Consider the following 21,608-nt stretch of genomic DNA (forward strand, 5'->3'; position numbering starts at 1 on the left):
CAGCACAGCTTCCGCAAATCGCAGAGGGCTAAAACCTACTTCTTGTCGGGGTCGGGGAGCGCTTGCGCAGGACTGTGTCGCCGGCCTGACGTCAGCACGCAGGGCCTGGGTCGGCACCGTATGACGCCTGCCTCCCCCGGCTCCTCCCCCGCACCCTCGAGTTTCTGCGCATGCTCCAGACTCCGCCCCCCCGTGCGTCACAGAATGGCCTCCGACACCCAGGGAGCCCCTGACGTGTCGGGGAGGAGCCCGGTGCGGGGGTGCGCGGAGTGGAGCTCAGGGCTGCGGAAGAGAGCAGAGCTGAACGGCTGGGCGGGCCTGGCCAGGCCAGCGGAGCGGAGACGTCGGCCGAGCGGCGGCGAACATGCGCTTTTGACACGTTGGCGGTGAGCTCCGTGCGAGCGAGGCAGCCCCTGGGGTCGAGCCGGGCGGGCGGCGCCGAGGCCTGCCCCTGGGGGAGCCTGCCCGGCCGTGGACCGTGGGCTCAGGCCCCGCCGGTCCGGACCGGTCCGGGGACAACTGTTCCAACCGCTCTAACTGTCCCTTCGTCACTGTCGGAGGTGTGACCCACCACGGGCACCTGCGAGAGAGCGAGTCCCGGGCTTCCCGAGGAGCGACGGAGGCCGGGACGTGGCACTGGGGGCCGGGACGCTGACGGCTCGAGGAGTGGCCCTGTCGGGGTGGCAGCGGCGCGCCCAGCTTCTCGCTCCACCCACCCTGGATTCCCTTGAGCCGCCAGGGTGGTTAGGAGCCCGGCTGGATTTTGGTTTCCCAGCGCCTCCTCTTATGTCGGAGGCGAGAGCGGGAGCAGCCCGCGTTGGCAGCTACTGGCAGTCTCGTGACTGCCCGCCCCGAACTGCTAATCACCCGCTTTGGAGTTGGGGAAAGTATCTCCAACCGGGTCCGGTTGCTTGGGCTCGCCCCTTATTTTTCTCTGGGAAACGATGAGCTAACTAACCCCTTAAGTTTAAGGCGAGTGAGGGTTCTTTTCATCATTATGGTCCATTCCTGTAGCATTTGTGAACATTTATTGGTTGCACTTGAGACGGATTCTGTAAGTCACTTTTTGCTGGATGGGGAAATTGAGTCCAGATATAGGAGCAACGAAGTGATTTTTAACTTGGCTTCCATCGACTGGTGAGAAGCTTACCTTGGATCAGCGTTAGCCTTTCGAGGTTCAGGGTTCCGGTTTCTGTTTTCATTTGCGTTCTTCAGCCAGAAAGAGGCCAGAACACTGGGCTTGTCAAAGATAATACCAGAACTTAGTAGATGACTTATTTATTTTCGAGTAAGTTGATCAAAAACCCCATTCAGTTATTAGAAAAATCTTACCTGAATCTTGCTCATGAGTGCTTGGTTATTAGTCTGATAAATCATGTTGCTTTCACTGCACTTAAGAGAGAGGGCATTGTCTGCCGAATCAGAAAGTTGATAGGTAAAACTCAGCATTAAGTCGAGAGGCCAAAAGAGGCAGAGTTGGGGGTGTCTTCGGAATCGTTGCTAAAAATCTTTATTTCGACTAGGAATGCATAAAGAACAAAGGAAACTTTTAGGCCTAATCTCAGTAGAAGTTGCTAAATCTGCAGGGGCTGTGTTTTGAATTAGATAAATTCAAGTTGGCTACAGAGCACTTGAAATAAAAATAAACCTGAATATGCTTTCATGAGACCAACCAAGCTTATTTTCATTTGTCTTTTAAACCATATTAAAATAAATTTGAGGACTGAGAACTAAGGTTAAAATTACTTCCTATTCGAGTTTCTAGGCACTTGAGAAGGTAGAAAAGTTGATGGAACCACCTTTATTCTGCATATATGTTAGTAATCTATCATGTAAAATAGTTTTTCTTAACACTGTACAGAGTGTCTTTGCCAGTAAGGTATGTTGACTAGGCTGTTTAAAATCCAAGTGAGTTAATTGTCAGTTGTGAGCCATCTGAAGGTCATAGAGTGTGATAATGTCTGATGTAAAAGTTGTAATTTTTCTTCCGTGTGAGACATAGTATTAAGGAAAGGTTGAGAGGAGCAGAGAACACTTGTCTGCCTGAGATGCAGCTTCAGAAGACTATAGATGTGCCGTTTGAGCAGTTTTTTAAAGCAGTGAAAATTTGACATTGGCTAACTTTTTGCAGCCTTAACTTTCTCCACTTACATAATCTTAAAGGATAGTGAACACATTCGCCCAGTGTTAACTGGAGGCAAACTCCACAGTCTTTGCAGTCTCAGAAACAGTTTTGGGATTATCTGCAGTGGTAGCACATTTTGTTATTATTTACTTTTCTGGTTTTTGGAGACAGGGTTTCTCTGTGTAGCTTTAGAGTCTGTCATGGAACTTGCTCTATAAACCAGGCTGGCCTCTAACTCACAGAAATTCACCTGCCTCTGCCTCTGGAGTGCTGAGATTAAAGGCGCGCGCCTCCACAGCCCAGCCTATATTTTATATTTATAAAGAACCTGATTTTTAGAAGGATAACATGAATAGGGGTAGTGGGATAAAGCTGGGTACTGCCAGGAGGAAGCAACAAACACAAAGTATGACTGAAGGGTAAGGACTCGTGCTTGTTTTGTTTTTTTTTTTTGTGTTTTTTTTGGTGTTTTTTTTTTTTTTTTTTTTGAGACAGGGTTTCTCTGTAGCTTTGGAGCCTTATCCTGGAACTAGCTCTTGTAGATCAGGCTGGCCTCGAACTCACAAAGATCCGCCTGCCTCTGCCTCCCGAGTGCTGGGGTTAAAGGCGTGTGCCACCACCGCCTGACTTGTGCTTGGTTTTAATTTTAGCTCATAAAGCATATTTCAGGACAGTTTTTTTTTTTTAAAGATTTATTTATTTTCTGTATGGGAGTGTTCTATTTGCATGCACACCTTTATCCCAGGAGAGGGCATCAAATCCCACTAGAGATGGTTGTGAGCCACCATGTGGTTGCTGGGAATTGAACTTAGGACCTCTGGAAGAGCAGCCAATGCTCTTAAATGCTTAGACATCTTTCCAGCCCAGGACAGGCATTTTAGAGATCTTTTGTAATGAAATGCTTTTGAGGAATCATATGTGTTTTTAAATTTGGAAGCCTCTTTACTCTGTGTCTTAACTTTTAGTCCACTCCTGACCTACTAGTTTCTTATAACTTAATTAACATTTATGCGGTGTTCACTGTGAACCAGGCCCTGTTCCAAATGCTGTACAAATAGTAACTCAATTTTAAAAACTTAACTCATTTTTCTGTTCTATAGATGAGGAAATGGGGAACTGAGTAATTGGGTAACCTCATGGTCACCCAGATAGTGTGTAGTTTGGCTCCGGGCTTTTCAGCACTTTGTATGGGGCTTATTTTTCTTTTTAAAATGTGTGTGTGTGTGTGTGTGTGTGTGTGTGAATGAATGTGGGTGGCTGTGGAGGCCAGCAGAAGAGCTAGAGGTACAGGGGATTATGAGCTGCTTAATGTTTTTGCTGGGAACCAAATTCTAGTCTTTTGCAAGAGCAGCTAGTGTTCTTAGCCAGAACCATCTCTTCAGCCCCCTCTGACTTGTTCTTTTAAATTAAATAGCTATATTTAATTTTATTATATCTAATTCTGTTTAGGTATGTGTCTGCATGTGGGTATGTTCATGTGAATGCAGTGCCCACAGAGGCAGGAGGCTCTGATTCCCTGGAGCTGGAGCTATAGATGGTTGTGAGTCTCCTGATGTGGTGCTGGGACAAGAACAGCAAGTGCTCTTAACCACAGAGCCATCTCTATTGTAATTTTTTTAAAAAGATTTTATTATGAATACAGTGTTCTGTCTGCATGTATACTTGCTGGTCAGAAGAGGGCACCAGATCTCATAGATGGTTGTGAGCCACCATGTGGTTGCTGGGACTTGAACTCAGGACCTCTGGAAGAGCAGTCACTGCTCTTAACCTCTGAGCCATCTCTTCAGCCCCATATTGTAATTTTTTTAACTTTTTAAGTTTCATGTGGCCTAGACTGAGTCTCCAGCTTGCCATGTGGCCATGAATAACCTTAAGCCTCTGATCCTGTTCCCTCCACCTACTGTAGGCTGGGGCTACAAATGTGCTGCACCACACTGCTCTATGCAGTGCGGGCTTGAACCCAGGGCTTCATGCATGCTATTCTAGGCAAGTACATCTCTAGCTCTCCCCTGACTTGTTTTTGATTAGGTGGTGTTTGTTTGGTTTGTTTTGTTCTGTGTAGCTCTGGCTGACATAACACTTGCTATGTATATGAGATTGGCCTGACGTTCGTGTTGATCCTCCTGTCTCTGGATCCTCTTACCTCTGTCTCTTCAGTGCTGAAGTTACAGGTTTCCACTGCCACACCAGATCTAATGATGATCACTTAAATAAAAGAATTCTTGTATAGCTTGAAGGGCCAAAAATAAGCTATGAGATTAGCTTGATGATTAGAAAAGTCATGGTGAACATTCAGTTCACCTAAGATTTAGCAAGAAAATTGAGACACACATGTGAAGTAAAAACACTAAAAATTTTGCTAGAATTATTTGATACTGAAGTATTGAGACAGAGGTGATATAACAGCTAAAACTATATTTTCAAGAGGTTGCATGCAAAGACTACTTAAAACTTTTGTCTCTGGGATTGATGGTGCATTTCTTAAATCCCAGCACTCAGGAGGCAGAGGAAGGAAGGAGTTCGAGGACAGCCTGGTTTACTCAGGCTATATAGTGAGACCTTGTCTCAAAAAACAAAACACTCTGAAGACAAAGCCACAAAACAAACCTGTATCTTCATCCTTTTGGACTGTGGAGGTGCTTAGTTGGTAAAATGTTTGCGGACCTGAGTTCGCATGAGAACTGACCTGAGAACCCATGTAAAGAATCCAGGCATGGTCATGGGGGCTTGTAATCTCAGCCCTCTGTGTTATATGTATGTGCGTGCATGTGTGTGCTTGTGTATGTATGCACTTGCACTTACATGCACATGCACAGAAACAGGTGGATCACTGGTGTTTGCTGGTTAGCCATTATAGCCTGATGGGTAAATTATAATCCAGTGAGAGACCTTTTCTCAAAGAAAGACCACTACCACCAAAACCAATAAACCACCAAAGAAAACCCAACACGATAAAGGACATTCCTGAGGAATGACACCTGAGCTTGTCCACTGGCCTCCCCATACATGTCCACAAAAATCTGCTTACAGACGTCCACCCCCACATCCACTCCCACATGAACACACAGAAGAAAGCAAGAATAATGTAGAAGAACATACAGCTTTAGATAATTCTGGATTGTGCATTTTAAAGAGCTAGAAGGACTTTGAAAGTTTTCACCAGAGAGAGCTGATAATTGTTGGAGGAGGTGAATATGGTTAACCCTATTTAAGTAGCATGTAGTGTATTCATATATCAAACATTACATGGTATTCCATTGATACATACAGCTTTTTATGTTTTCTGTGTAACCTAAGGAAATATGAAAATAATATGTCCCTACTTAAGAACCAAAAACTGGAGACAAATACATAGTTTATGGCATATGCAGAAGTGTAAACAGTGTTCTTCCCCAGGGACCATTGCTGAGCTAAATGCTCTTCAAAGCAGTAGCCACTAGTAGGTCCCTTTGTATTGTATATCGGAGTTCAAACAACAAAACGACCTCCACATGGAAAAGTGAGTAAAATTTATAGATAAAACTGATTCTGACCTTATTTGTAGAAGGATTGGTTTCACATTCAAACATCATACACTAAAATGAATGTTAGATGCCCAGAAGGCATTAGCAGCCAATAGAAATGCCCTCAAGGACACTGGTCCTTGGTACACAGTCAACAATAATATCAAATGTTGCATAGTAACAAAAGGATAGAAAACTTAAAATGTCCCTGCTGGTGAATAAAATGTCAGTACTCAGATGTAGCTCTGCTTCAAAGATACAGAGCAGTCTAAAGTATGGCAGAAAAAATAGGGGCCTGAAATGACTGTTAGATAGGCTAAAATATTCATTTGGGGAAGAACAAGGCTAAGATGTTATCAGGATATACCAAGATTAGACAAGGTGTAAAATGGAGAACACAGACTTGTTTATTAAATCCTGGAAGCAACATACAAAACTTAGAACACATTCAAGGGTGAAAATAGAGAGGTTAATTAATGGACTTGTTCCAGTTGTTTAAAAATAATATATAATCTATTGAGTTAAATTTTTTAGATATGTGGACTGGAGAGATGCTCGGTGGTTAAGAGCACTGACTGCTCTTTCCGAGGACCTGGGTTCAGTTCTCAGCACCTACATGACAGCTCACAGCCATCTATAACTCCAGTTCTAGGGGATCCAGTGTTCTCTTCTGGTCTCTGTGGGCACCAGACACACCCATGGTACACAGACCAAAAATCCATACACAGGAAATAAAAATAAATAAAGGTCTAAAAAAGATGAAAGAAATTAGATTTGAAGCATGAATTAAAATTTTTGTATACAAATAACAACAGTCTTAAATTGTCTACTCCCTCTCCTCCTGGGTAGGTGTGTGTGTGTGTGTGAGAGAGAGAGAGAGAAAGAGGGAGAGGGAGAGCGAGAGCGCTCGCCCAAAGCATTCAGTTATGGCTTTGCTAATTGACAAAAGAATAAGCACTTTTACATTGCACATTTAAACAGCCTTGTAGTCATAGTTCCTATTCTGTGTATTTTTTTCTACTTATTTTGAGAGCCATCTTTCTATATGAGCTACTCTGGACTGTTGGCCTAGGCTTTATCATGGGACTTCATTGCAGTCTTGGGATGGAGCTGCTATGGCCTTCATCCTGTGCCTTCCAGGTCATTCATTTTGAGTGATATGGAAGAATTTATAAATAAGACAGAAGAAATAAGATTTCTGTCTTATTATAAATAAGGAACTAACTAGAGAGATGTAATCTTTAGTCTCTCGTCATTGGTTTCCTGTGGAAGACAGTATCTATCAGCAGCCGTGGACCTTTGCTTCTCGTGCGTCTCTGGTCTTCACAACATTCTAAAAATCAATAATTCATTGGCTTTTATATTAGAAACTAGACATTTGAGCTTCCTATTAACACATGGTTGCCAGTATTGAAATAATTAATCTAAATTTGAGGGCAGGGTTGGATTTATTTGTTTGCTTATTATAATAGGAATGAAACCCAGGGCCTAACACAATACCTATACTGACCTATACTCCCACCTCTAGAGGACATTTGTTCTTATTTGTATTTTTTAATTTCATGTATATGGGTATACATGCCTGCATGCACAACTAGCTTGCTTGGTGTCCACAGAGACTAGAAGGAGGGCATCAGACCTCGTGGAACTGGAATCACAGATGGTTGTGAGCTGCCATGTGAGTGCTAGGACTCAAACCCTGGTCCTCTGGAAGAACAGCAAGTGCTCCTAACTGCTGAGTGCTCTCTCTGGCTCTTGTTATATAGATTAAAATTTATTGCAGTTTTCAGGACTCTTTGGAAATGATCTTACATAGTGCATTAGAGGAGACAGGGATTGTTGTGTCAACTCTAGGTGTTGCCACATATTTCCTGTAATTAGTCTTCATCTGGATTGTTAAATTACTTATGGAGACGTTGGTATTAATTCTGACGAGTTTCCAATACCACAGGGTGATGCCTGTACTCTGGATCTTTTGAGATAACAAGTGCCCATGGCTGCTGAAGAGCCTTCCTTATCCATGGGCTGACTGCCAGACGTCAGGACGTGGCTGTTAGGGCAAATGAAATGGGAATTTCTGAGACTTTGGCAAAGGGATAGAATTATAGAACCAGTCAGTATTTATTAGTCAGTACACATACTTGAAATAGTTAGCCACCCAGTATAGTCCACACCTTTGTTAGATGAAGCCCCAAGAGAGTAAGCGGTTTGTATGAGTAATTTAATGGCAGAATTGGGACCTTAGAGCCCAGCCTCAACAGGACTCCCAGCCCTGTGTGGTTCACATATTAAAGTACTCTCGTGCTATATAGACATCTCTAAGAATAACATGATATGGACAAATCTGTGCTAGTGTAGGTGTAATCAGAGTAGAAAACAGTGTAACTGGTCAATAAATAAATAAATAGTGCTTAATAATACCTTACTAGTATTCAGCAAATGATTGGCGCATTAAGTGCCTTCTCTGAGCAGTCATGTACTCACTGCCATGAAGGAATACAAGGTGTTAGAATCTATTTCTTTGAAAGAACTTTTAGGGTGATTAGAAGATAACTGAAAGATTTACTAATTAGATGTCAAGATAATAATAGATGATCAGCAAAGACATGGTTAAGGAAAATTGGTACTGTGCCTCAGAAGAATTAAATTGAGCATATCAAGTTACTTTAGTTTCACTCCCACTGAACGTCATCCTCATGCCTGTCTTGTGTACACACCTGAATCTGAGTTCTGTATATGCTGTGGTCTGTGACTGCGCTGTTGTTAAACACAGAAGTGAATTGTTTAGATGGGCTCTGAGTTCTCTGCATTTCCAAGGCTTTATAGTTTGTTTTAGATTGGTCTTCAGTCCTTACTGGCCGCACACATTGTGGTTTAATTCAGTAGACGTTATTGGGGATCTGCTATGTGGATGTGATGCTGGGACAGAAGTAAAGGGGATAGTAGGAAAGATATGGCGGGAATCTGGAGTGGGCCAGTCATCTTGATGTTTTTAAACTGTCATGATCATTTGGGAGTTTTTCCTAGTTGAAATGGATAGAGTAACTAGACCCTCCCTCTGTGAATACCTGGGGGAAGAACTGAGACAAAGATTATTGCAGTTGGAGATGAATGGACTATTGGGGTAAAGTTGAGTTGAAGGATGACTGAGGATGTTTTCAGAAGTATGATTTAAGAATGTGGGTCTTGCCTAAGTAGTAGTCTCACTTGGTATGAGGGTTCTAAGCAGCTTTCTTCTTTCCTCCTTTACCTTCCTATCCCTTTCTCCCTTCCCTCCTTTATGTCTCCCTCCCCACTTCCTTTTGAGTCAGGGTCTCATGTAACCCGGACTGGCCTTGAACTTTCTGTGTAGCTGAGGATGAGCTCCTGCCTCTAATTTTCAGTGTGAGATTTCATGTGTTGCCAGAGATCAAACCTTCGGCAAGCACTTAAACACCTGAGCCATATCCCCAGACCCATTGCAGGTGTTTTAAAGCAGTTATATATACATCAGGGAAGCGTGTGGAGTGGCAAATTCTTTGACTTTTTTTTCTGTCAGTGGATTCCCTGAAGACCAGTTGGCCATAAAACTAACTGCTTGAACTGTGTGTAGGGCGATTCTGTGGCCAGATTATCTAGAACCCAGTGCTGTAGCTGACAAAGCCTCGTTCCCTCTGACCCTGTTGATGTCATCTGCTGTCATGATCGTCCATAATGTTGGTTGTCCCTGAGTGAGGTAGGATGTGTGCTTAAGTTTAGGAAAGTTCCAGCCACTCCGAGAACTTTGGAAACTACCAAATGCAGTGCCATGCTTTCACTCACGGACTGGATTCTTTGTCTTTAATGTCACAGGCTTTCTTGATCATGGATGGTGAAGATATACCAGATTTTTCAAGTTTAAAGGAAGAAACTGCTTATTGGAAGGAACTTTCCTTGAAGTATAAGCAAAGGTAGAGTTTGAAAACTATTAAAATAGGGGTGGGATTTGGAATATGCCATGTATAGCTTGCACATTTTTCTTTAACTTTAGAGCTTCAGGTTTAGGATTGTGGTTCCATAGTCATAACACTGTTTGAATTTAAAGAGTATAGGACTACCACCAATCTTTAAGTTCTTCAAATTGAAGTAGCAGGAAACGATAGTGCCACCTATGATTTCCTCTCATTGCTTGCTTCCTGTGACTTGTCACTAGTCTGGGGGCTGTCTTTGGCCTTCCATGTGTGTACCGGTACTCCCTCATCATTTGCTCATTTGAGATACTTAAGACAGACTTTAGTCTCTTCAGGAATGCATTATTAGTGTTGGGAGGCAGCTGAATTTCCAAGCTATGGAGCATTTTATAAAATTGCTTTTATAAAATAATATCTTACTTAGTTGGAAAGAAAATAGCTCTTTGGCCTCAAAACTTAAATTCATATCACTTACTGAAATTTTCTTATATATATTTTTTGAGATTTATTTGTTTTTGTTTTATGTGTATGGGTGTTTTGCCTACATTTATGCCTGTGTACCATGTGCATGCCTGGTGACCATACAGACCAGAAGAGGGCATTATATCCTCTGGGACTGGAGTTAAAGATGCTGTGAGCTGCCATGTAGATGTTGGGAATTGAACTCTGGTCCTCTGGAAGAGCATCCAGTGCTCTTAACCACTAAGCCTTCTCTCCAGCTTTGAAATTTTACTAAAACATATATTTTCCTCCTTTGGTTGACAAGGTTAACTAAGCCTTATCAGATCCCATTGGTCTTTCCTTGTGGTTTTATCAGGCCAAGGGCCGAAGATGCTCTCTGTCCAGCAGAGGTTCTTCATGTGTCCTAATGTTACAGATTCCTCCAGAGGCAGGGAAGTCTGTGAACCCCTTCTTAGAATCCATTTATTTATTTGTTTGTTTGTTTTTTGAGACAGGGTTTGTCTGTAGCTTTGAAGCCTGTCCTGGAACTAGCTCTTGTAGACCAGGCTGGTCTTGAACTCACAGAGATCTGCCTGCCTCTGCCTCCCGAGTGCTGGGATTAAAGGCATGCGCCACTGCCTCCCGTCTTTAGAATACATTTAAATGAAGAAAATTAAGTAATGGAATTATAGAGGAAACCAGGTATTGAAAAAGTTATCTAAGTATTAAACTAGTTTGTAGTGTTAAAATAATGTATTAGTGCATTAGATAAAAAGACGGAGAAGCAGGACTGGAGAGATGGCTCAGTGGTTAAGAGCACTGATTGCTCTTCCAGAGGTCCTGAGTTCAATTCCCAGCTACCACATGGTGGCTCACAGCCATCTATAATGAGACCTGGCGCCCCCTTCTGGCATCTGGGCACACATGAAAGGTATGCTGTACACATAATAAATAAATCTTTAAAAACAAAACAAAACAAAAATGGAGAAGCATAGTAAACTCCCTTGTTCTGAATTAGTGCTAAGGGTGAGTGATGCTTAGGTCTTCGCCAGCCATTGTGATTTGAGAGTGAGTGTTGACTTCTATTGATTAGAATGGAAGCTAATGCCCAATTGAAGTTACTTCAGTACATATCATATATACACCCCTCCTCTTTCGATTTTATAGAGGGAGAAGCTGGTGGTTTTGAGTCATGTAGAACTACTTTAGTAAATACTGTAATTACTGATTTATATAGGTTTTTTTTTGGGGGGGGAGGGCATATAATTACTTTTTATTGAATCCTGAATACATATGGAGCAAGAAGTACAAGACATTTTTTTTACTGTTTAATATTTTATGAGAACATTAATTTTCAGTCAGAAACTACTGAATTATATGAGAAGACTCGACTATTAACTCATCTTTCCCACTTCTGCTTAGCTTCCAGGAAGCTCGGGATGAGCTAGTTGAATTCCAGGAAGGAAGCAGAGAATTAGAAGCAGAGTTGGAGGCACAGTTAGTACAGGCTGAACAAAGAAATAGAGACCTGCAAGCTGATAACCAAAGACTGAAGTATGAAGTGGAGGCGTTAAAGGTAACTGTGGCAGAGGCTACTTCCCTGGGTGCAGTACTGTCTAGTGCACTGGTGTTTACTAGATGAGAAATGTAGGCCCAAATGGCTTGGTTGGTAAAGGTCAATAAGCCTGACCACCGAGTTTGATTCCTGAGCTTCACATGATGGAAGAGGAGAACCTTTTTCTTCAAATTGTTTTCTAATCTTCACACAGGTGCTCAAGAGCATATACATACACTACATGAAATTTATTAATATTTAAAAAATGAGAAATGTGTTCAGTAATACTAAAAGAAGCAAGCAACCAAGAATGTATGTATTTTTAAAAAGCTTAAGGTAGATTTTTGAATTTTTTTTTTTTAATGTAGAACCAATAGGTGGTTCAGAGTTTAGGAGTTTTCATAGAATTTTATGGCTGTCAGTTTTCTGCCTGTCATGTTCCTCACTAAATTTTAGTTTCTATATTTTCTAAAGCTTCCTGATTATTTGTTTAGACAAATTGCTTGCCTAATTGTGTATTACCCAGAAATTATATATAAATATATATATATATTTATTTAACTGTCCAGCTAGTAGTACGGTTTTAATATCAAGTTCTGGTGGGCAACCAAGAGTAATATTAGTGGCCTGTGTGATTTGGGAACCTCTAGGTTCCTTGAGAGTATTTCTGTCAGGTTACACTCATCTTGCAAACTTAGAAGTTATCCAGTCAGGTTTATGTTTCCTTTTTTTTTTTCTTTTCTTACCCCCTCCCCGCCAAGATAGAGCTTCTCTGTGTAACATCCCTAACTGTCCTAGAACTCACTTTGTAGACCAGGCTGACCTTGAACTTACAGAGAGAGCTGCCTGCTTCTGCCTCCCAAGTACTAGGATTAAAAAAATATGTGCCACCATACCTGGCTTATGTTCTCTTTTTCAAGATTTATTATAAATTATGAGTCTCTGTGGCTGTGCCATGTTAGTATGGTACCCATGGAGGCTAGAAAGAGCATTGGATCTCTTAGAGCTGGAATTGCAGGTGGTTACGAGCCGCTTGACATGAGTGCTGGGAATCAAACTCTGGTCCTTTACAAGAGCATCACTTCTGGGGTCATCTCCAGCCCCCAGGTTTAGATGCCGAGGCAAGGATTCTATTACTTTACTTTTCAGAAAGATCATTTTCTTTTTGAGAGAGAATGGTTATTATATAAGTTTCATATGAGTTAAAGACATTTATAATGGATTTGTCCATGTAATTTTAAAGTTATTACAAAGAGTAGTGGGTTTGCTATCAACTCAAATTGTGGTGAAGTCCTTTGATCTTTTTTCCCCCCTTTAATTTGTGAAATTCTTTTATTAATAGACGATGATATATTAACCATGATTTTTCTCTGTATCTCTACTTTCAGGAGAAACTAGAGCATCAGTATGCACAGAGCTACAAGCAGGTCTCAGTGTTAGAAGATGACTTAAGTCAGACCCGGGCCATTAAGGAGCAGCTTCATAAGTATGTGAGAGAGCTGGAGCAGGCCAATGATGACCTGGAGCGAGCGAAAAGGTAAAGGATGATGTGCATTTTCACCTGGATCTTAGGAACCCATTTCTCCCTTTACTATCTTGTGTCATATATAACGTATTCCATTGAAAGGAGCCAAAAAACCAAAAAACTGAAACAAAATGACAAGCCAGGCAGTGGTGCACACCTGTGACCCAGCACACGGGGGACTGAGGCAGGTGGGCTCACACCTGTGACCCAGCACACGGAGACTGAGGCAGGTGGGCTCTGAGTTTGAGACCAGTCTAGTCTACATAGCAAGCTCAGACCAGCTTAAAAACACATATCCCTAAAACCTTATCTTCTTCAATAAAGTCCTTCCAAGCACTTTCACAGTCAATCCCCTTGTCTCTGCTCTTCATAATGCTGGTTACAGACACACATAAAATCATACCCAGTTTGGGGGTGTTGGGACTGAACTCAGGTGATCCTCATTGTTGTGCAGCAAGATCTCTCTCTCTCTCTCTCTCTCTCTCTCTCTCTCTCTCTCTCTCTCTCTCTCTCTCTCTCTCTCTTTCTCTCTTTTGTTTTTGGTTTTTGAGACAGAGTGTCTCTGTGTAATAGTCCAGGCTGTCCTGGAACTCACTTTATAGTCCGGCTGACCTCGAACTCACTGAGATCCCTCCTGCCTCTGCCTCCCAAGTGCTGGGATTAAAGGCGTGCCTGGAATTTTTTTTTTAAGATTGATTTATCTATTATGTATGCAGTATTCTGTCTGCATGTATGCCTGCATGCCAGAAGAGGACACCAGATCTTATTACAGACAGTTGTGAGCTACTATGTAGCTGTTGGGAATTGAACGCAGAACTTCTGGAAGAGCAGCCAGTGCTCTTAACCACTGAGCCCTTTCCAGCCCACAGCCTAGTACTTTTTCTTTGCTATTTATCAGTTGACTCTTGATTGACATAAGGCTAGTTACTGTTCTTGGAGCTGATCTCTAAGAACACCTACTATGATAAGTGCTCCAGTAAGAGAATGTACGAGCTGCTCCAGAGCATCTCTAGTGCCTGTGGGAACTGGAGAGCCTTTTTACAAATTGGAGCTAAGTCTGCTGGGTATGATTGTATGTGTGTCTGCAACTAGCTAGGAAGAAAAGATAACTAGGTGGAGAGACAGTGAAGAGCTGAGAGACAAGAAGAGGTTGTTTTAATTGGCGGGTCAGTGACAGCTGAAGAATAGGAGAATGGAAGGTACTTGGGGCCAGGTCGTGAATAACCCTGTGTGCTTTGTTTGAGAGTCCCCCCCCCCCCCCCCCAACAAAGAGTAGTATCTGATCTTGATTTGAGAAGTCAGTACTGAGAAGTTTAAGGAGGAGATGTAAAACCATTAAGCAGTAATCCAAATGACAAAAAAAGAATTAAGGCAGGAGAGGGAACACTGTTGGGGCCAAAGACTCAAGGAGAAACGCTTTGGAGAGACATTTTGGCATCTGACTGTAACTGATAATATTGGAATTGGCCTTCTGAGTTCTAAGTTTAGGTTGAGAATTTTATTTCTGTAGCAGACAGCAGGGGATGGGAGGCCACAGAGTAGGTACATGCTAATGTTTGTGAGATCATTCTCCAAACTGGGTCAGGCTGACTGGGTCAGGAACGGCAGGAGATAAACTTACTGATTCCCTTTGTACTAGCTGTTTGTACATGTTATTTAGTTCATGGGCTTTTAAATTTGTTTTTTTAAAGGGCAACAATAGTTTCATTGGAAGACTTTGAACAAAGGCTAAATCAGGCCATTGAACGAAATGCGTTTTTAGAAAGTGAACTTGATGAAAAGGAGTCTTTGTTGGTCTCAGTACAAAGGTTAAAGGATGAAGCAAGAGGTAAGTGTTATAACTTAGCAGGTATTTATCCATTGTCTTGTCCCTGAGCCCGAGGAAACCAAGGGTCAACTCTTTCGATGATGCTGGGAATCAAACCCAGAGCCTTGAACATGCAGGGTAAGCACTCTGCTTCTGAGCCAAGGCCATCCTTCAGTTTCTATGAAGCTCTAGTTTTACATGCATTTGCTTACCTTTTAATCACTGTGCCAATTGCTTTTAACCGGTAACTTATTTCACACCCATATTATCATCATTGTAAGAAGTAATTATGATCTCTGTATTAGAGATGAGAAAAGTGGGGCACAGAGAGCTTGAGTTTTCCCAGCATGGTACTGCTTTCAGTTGGGATCTTTTATTGATTGTTTAAATACCTTCATGGTATCTACTTAGAACCATGTGTGTGTTGCTGTTTATTATACATGTAGCTAGTACATACTTTCTTTAAAACTTCTGTCTCTCTTCAGAAGCACAGTAAAATTCAGAATATTATAAAAAAAGGTTCACTAACAGTGTGACATATTTGGTTCAGCTTTTTATGACTCTACATAAATATGTCCTTATGTTTTTCTTTATATAATTCCTGACTTATTTACTATGGCAGATCAGTGGACACACAATTTCCCTTTCGTATGCTTAATATAGGGATTATATGTGCCATCCCCAAGTTTTTAAAACAGCTTGTGGATCTGGAGGGATGGCTTAGCAGCAGCTAGGAACATTTACTGTTACAGCTCTTGTTTCCTTTATAATAATCTGAATTTTATTGTGCTTCTGAGGAGGAGAGAAGGAAGGATTTCTTTTTTTGTGTGTGTGTTTGTTTGGTTTTTTTTTTTTTTTTTTTTTTTTTGAGTCAGGGTTTCTCTGTGTAGCCCTGGCTGTTCTGGAACTCACGCTATAGACCATGTTGGCCTCAAACTCACAGAGATCCACCTGCCTCTGCCTCCCGAGTGATGGGATTAAAGGCGTGCACCATCACTGCCTGGCTCCTCTTACTTATTTTTAATTTTGGTTAAAAACACAGAAAATTGCATTTAATATCTTTCCTGGTTTTTTTTTTTTTTTTTTTTTTGAGACAGGATCTCATTGGATAACTCTGACTGGCTTGAATATCACTATGTAGACCACAGTGGCCTCCAACTCACAGAGGTCTGCTTGCCTCTGACCTCTTGGGTTTGGAGATTATAAAAGTATATGGTAGCTGATTTTTTTTTAAATTTTATTTATCTATTCATTCACTTTTGGTCTTTTGAGACTTGTGTGTGTGTATGTGTGTGTAGCCTTGGCTGTCTTGGATCTTGCTCTGAAGACCAGGCTGGCCCTCAACTCACAAGAGATCTGCCTGCCTCTGCCTCCTGAGTGCTGGGATTAAAGATGTGTGTCACCGTGGCCTGGTGTTGACTTTTTAAAAATTTTTAGTTATTTATTATGTGACTGGTTGTTTCATTTTCTGTATTGTCCTCAAGGTTTGTTTAAGTTGTAGTGACAGGATTTCTTTCTTTTTTCTTTCTTTGGTTTTTCGAGACAGGGTTTCTCTGTAGTTTTGGAGCTTGTCCTGGAACTAGCTCTTGTAGACCAGGTTGGCCTCGAACTCACAGAGATCCGCCTGCCTCTGCCTCCCGAGTGCTGGGATTAAAGGCGTGCCCTACCACCGGCCGGCAGTATTTCTTTTTTTCTAATTATTAAAAATTTTTTACTTTTTTTTGTGCATGCATGCTTGCATGTACCTGCGTGTGTTTGTGTGTGTATGTGCTACACCTGTATCTGTCTGCATGAGTGCAAAGGCATGAGTGTGGAGTGTAGAGGACAAGTTTTGGAAAATTGTTCATTCTTTTCTTTAAAAAAAAAGTGGATTAAAAATTCCATTGCACACATTCATTTTCTTTTCCTCCATGAGTGGTCTGTGGGGTTGCTTGCATCTCTTGTTCTTGTGAACAATGCAACTGTGAATACAGGTTGCATATATCAGTTTGATTCTGGAGCTAGGATTGTAGGCGGCTGTGAGCAGTCTGACACGGATTGGGAACTGAATTTGTCCTGTGGATAAGCCATCTCTCCAGCCCTCCTTGATTAATTTCTTTTTGCCTTTAGGTATAATACTGTTTTCTGAGGGCTAGCATTTTAAAATTCTCTTTAAAAATCATATTTACTTATCTAAAGTGTGTGTGCTTGTGCCACTTCATGAATGTGGAAGTCGGAGGACAGCTTGTAGGAGTTGGTGCTCTCAGCCTACCGCATAAGTCTCAGGGATGGAACTCAGACTGTCGGGTTTGGTAGCAGCTGCCTTAATCTACTGAGACATCTCACTGGCCCATGTTTTAAAATTCTAACATATTATTTAAATTATAGAGCTCACAGTTTTGTTTCAAGATGAACATTTTTAGATAGAAAGTTTGTTTTGAGAATTACTAACTAATTAGGAGGAATGTTTTTATAATGTTTTCGTTGGAACTTTGCAGAATAATTTTCTCCCTCTAGTCAGGATTTCTGCTTTTGTCTTTAACATTTTGCAGATTTAAGACAAGAGCTAGCAGTTCGGGAACGACAACAAGAAGTTACCCGGAAGTCTGCCCCCAGCTCCCCCACCCTGGACTGTGAGAAGACGGACTCTGCTGTCCAAGCGTCACTCTCCCTGCCTGCAACGCCTGTCGGCAAAGGAACAGAAAACAGTTTTCCTTCACCAAAGGGTTTGTGTTTTCTCTTTGAAGCTGTGCTAGGTGGTCTAGGTGGTCATTGTGGTGCATGTGCTGATGGGACAGGAGATGTTACAGTTAGTTACTCTAATCGCTGTGAGGTGAAGGCCATTGATGCGTGGCAGATGACATCACGCCTACAGTTAAGGGAGGAGCAACTTTAGTGAAACTTTTGAAAAGTTAAAAGCTTTACTTATTTATGTTCTGAGACAGGTTTCTCTGAGTAGCTCTGGCTGTCCTGGAACTCTGTAGACCAGGCTGGACTTTTTTTTTTTTTTTTAGATGTGGTTTCGTTCTATAACCCTGCCTGCCCTGGTACTTGCTGTGTATACAGAGCAGCCTGGCTTCAGCCTCACAGAGCTAGATCCACATGCCTATGCTGCTCCCAGTTTGACATAGTATTCTTTTAGTTTTTTTTAATTGCAGGTTTGCTTGTTTGTTTGTTTATTTGTTTTTTTCGAGAAAAGGTTTCTCTGTAGCTTTGGTGCCTGTCCTGGAACTAGCTCTGTAGACCAGGCTGGCCTTGAACTCACAGAGATCCACCTGCCTCTGCCTGCTGAGTGCTGGGATTAAAGGTGTGCGCCACTACCACTCGGCTTGCAGGTATTTTTTTATACAATGTATTATGATCATAGCTTTTCCTTGCTTATCTTTTCCCAGATCCTCCTAGCCCCCCCAACTCTACCTTCTTTCTCTTTTTAAAAAAACAAGTTCATTAACAACAACAAACACAAACAAGAATAAAACAAAACTAACAAGAAAATGAGAAATATGTAGACACACACATACACACCATCTCATAAAACATAAAATCAGAAACCATAATGTACATGCAAAACACCAGTAAGGTTTAAAAAAAAGAAGCCCAAACAAAGCAATAACACACACACACACACACACACACACACACACACACACACACGCACACGACTGCTGGGCATGGGTCTGTCCTTAAGTGTGGTTTATCTACCTGTGTGAGACTCCCTTGGAGAAATGAGCTTTTCCTTTGTGGGCAGTTTTCAGTTGGAGATAGCTTCTTGGTTAGGGGTAGGGGCTCACGTCTACTCCCCCTTTTCAGCACTGGGCCCCTTTCTGGCTTGCACCTGCGCAGGCCGTGTGTGCTGCCAGTCTCTTGAGTTCATATGTGGCAGGTGTTCTAATGGAGTACCTTAGTAGTATCTGTTAAGGACAAAATGGGCAGCCCTCTGCCCTCACAGTTCTATTTTTAGGATCTCTAGAAATACCTGTTGAGATGTTTAAGGATCTTTGTCCTTGTAGCAATTTGGAGTAGTGACATATTGATTTAGTCTAAATTATGCACCAGTTGCCAAATGGTTAAGCCTCTTTATGATCCCTCACTTTTATAAGTTGTCTGTGTCTTGAAATAGTATGATTTTATTTCAAATGTGTTCTACTTTGTAATATCAGTACAAATAGAAAAGGAGCTGCTGATGTTGTCACTCTGTTTTCTTTTTCTGTAGCTATACCAAATGGTTTTGGAACCAGTCCACTAACTCCTTCTGCTAGGATATCAGCACTAAACATCGTGGGAGATCTCTTGCGGAAAGTAGGGGTAAGCATTTAATTATTTGTCACTAGGTTTCCCACTGCTGAGGTGGGTTCTTGTGGTGGGAACTGTGATGGAGCAGAGAAGCACCAGCATCCACCGACTCATGAGCAGAGGCTAGAGAAACACCCCAGCCCGGGGTTAAGGAAGGCATTTTAGGAAGGGCCTGGGCTGTGAGGTTACCTATGGGCACTCTTCCTGCTTCCCATTGCTGTCCTGTCTACAGTGCAGTTCCTCAAATTCTGTTCTTTACCCCTGGTTCTTATCCTTCTGGTTTCTCCTCCTTGTATTTGTGGTAGTATCTGGCTTGGGCATTCTTTGAGTCTTACTGCTCTTGGCTGCTTCAGCTTCAGTGCCTCATTCATGGTTTTGTTCAGTAGCGTGGCTTTTGAAATATGAAGCTTGTTTTTTCTTTATTTTAAGATTTATTTATTTTATTATTTTATGTATGAGTTGCATATATGTCTGTGCACCATGTACCTGGTGCCTACTGAGGTCAGAGGTGGTGTCACATCCCTGGGACTGGAGTTCCAGATGGTTGTGAGCTGCTGTGTGTGTGCTGGGAATCAAACCTGAGTCCTCTGCAAAAGCAGCAAGTGATGTTAACTTCTGAGCCAGCTCTCCAGCTCTGGTTTTTTGTTTTTGTTTTTGTTTTTTTACAAAAAGTTTTTAAAAATATGTGTGTGTGTACACATGTGCCTGTGAAAGGCGGAACAACTTTCAGGTCTAGTTTCCACTTCTACAAATGGATCCCAGGGATCAAACTCAGGTTACCATGCTTGGCCACAAGTATAAACCTGCTGAGCCATCTCACCAACCTGAAACTGATTATTCTGCTGATGGCTTTTTGTTTTTTGAGATAGCATCTTTTTAGTCTCAAATTCATGAGCTCGGGTGATCTTCCTTTTCAGTCTACCGAGTGGTTGAAGCTGCTAGAGGATGTACCCTTCTTACTCCGTTTTTCTTCTTTCCAGTACTGGATCTTACCAAGAATACTGCTGTTTGTTGGTCTTTACCAGCCATCTCTTGCTTTCATTTGTTTCCTGCTCCTCAGGACTCTCAGAGTTTGTGTCGCTGTGATTTCATTGTAGTCGTCTTGGTCATAAAGGAGACAGCCACCTGGAATAATTAAAGAAGTGGATTGCTAGAAGTTATGGGACTTGAGATCTGATTTTTTTTTTTTTTTTTTTTTTGAGACAGGGTTTCTCTGTGTAGCCCTGGCTGGCCTTGAACTCACAGAGATCTGTCTGCCTCTGCCTTCTGAGTGCTGGGATTAAAGGTGTGCACCACACTGTCCAGCTCTGACCCTCACTCTTAAAGTGGACTATTTTCTAGCCGTCACATTAGCTCCCAATTCTCATTTTAAAGTTGCTGTAAAATTAATTGGCTTGAATTATTCATGCAGTATATATAGCTGACTTTCCTCATTCCTGCGTTAGCAGTGCTTTTAACGCTTTTTGTTGTAAAGGTTGTAGTGTTTATTCTCGTCATTTAAAATGATGTGTTTATTTTCTTTAAGCAAAAAGGGAATTTACCCTGTCTCCTCTTAATCCAATTGAAATAAATCTATTTATGATATTAGAAATGGGACGCTGGGCCGGGCGATGGTGGCGCACGCCTTTAATCCCAGCACTCGGGAGGCAGAGGCAGGCAGATCTCTGTGAGTTCGAGACCAGCCTGGTCTACAAGAACTAGTTCCAGGACAGGCTCTAAAGCCACAGAGAAACCCTGTCTCGAAAAACAAAACAAAACAAAACAAAAAAAAAGAAATGGGACGCTGGCCTCACAAATAGTAAGTGTACATTCTGCCCCTGAACTTTGTTCCCAGCCCTCATTAATTTGGTTAAATTTTCTGAATTTGTTAGATTACATTCCCTTCTCTCCTTCCTCCCATCTATTCCTTCCTGAGCTATCTGTTATTTGGCTCTGTAAGCATTTATGATATGATGCTCATGTATATGTCATTTCTCATATAATCGTAAAGGAGAATAACATTGTCTGTCTGTCTATCTGTCTATATATTTATTTATTTATTTTTGATCTTATCATGTAGCCCAGCCCTGGCTGGCCTTAACTAGATATCCTTTTCCTTCCCTTCTCTGCCCTGGAGATCATGTACCATCATGCCCAGCTTCACTGTGTATTTTATGTATATTTTCTCTCTTTTGCTGTTTTTCTCTTTCTCTCTGTGTGTGAGCGTAGGCTGGGAATTAAATCCAGAGCTTCTTTTAAAAATATTTAGGGGACTGGAAAATGGTTTAGTGGTTAAGAGTACTGCTACTCTTTCAGAGGACTAGGTTTGGCTACCCTACTGGCACCATGGTTTTCTTAGTTGTAAGGTGTGGATTTTATCTGTGTCCCTCAGTGATACTGAGAGGAATAAGTTAAATTTCTGAGCTCATTAGAAAGGGGGTCAATGTAAATATTCCTTATTCTACTAGAAAG

At 41.8% G+C, this 21,608-nt stretch overlaps 1 protein-coding gene across 3 annotated transcripts in view; it reads left to right on the top strand.

Annotated features, from left to right (window-relative positions):
• The first annotated feature begins 208 nt into the window (after window positions 1-208).
• Window positions 209-21,608, top strand: part of Ndel1 (nudE neurodevelopment protein 1 like 1) — a 31,600-nt gene continuing 10,200 nt past the window's right edge. For all 3 annotated transcript variants that reach the window (XM_038327293.1, XM_038327292.2, XM_038327291.2), the window contains exons 1-7: window positions 209-386; window positions 9,460-9,557; window positions 11,421-11,574; window positions 12,942-13,090; window positions 14,770-14,906; window positions 17,417-17,590; window positions 19,078-19,169. In XM_038327293.1, the coding sequence (XP_038183221.1) occupies window positions 9,472-9,557; window positions 11,421-11,574; window positions 12,942-13,090; window positions 14,770-14,906; window positions 17,417-17,590; window positions 19,078-19,169 (792 nt within the window). In that variant the 5' untranslated portion in view covers window positions 209-386; window positions 9,460-9,471. The remainder of the gene's footprint in view (window positions 387-9,459; window positions 9,558-11,420; window positions 11,575-12,941; window positions 13,091-14,769; window positions 14,907-17,416; window positions 17,591-19,077; window positions 19,170-21,608) is intronic.

Source organism: Arvicola amphibius, chromosome 4 (genome assembly GCF_903992535.2).
Source record: "Arvicola amphibius chromosome 4, mArvAmp1.2, whole genome shotgun sequence".
NCBI lineage: Eukaryota > Metazoa > Chordata > Mammalia > Rodentia > Cricetidae > Arvicola > Arvicola amphibius.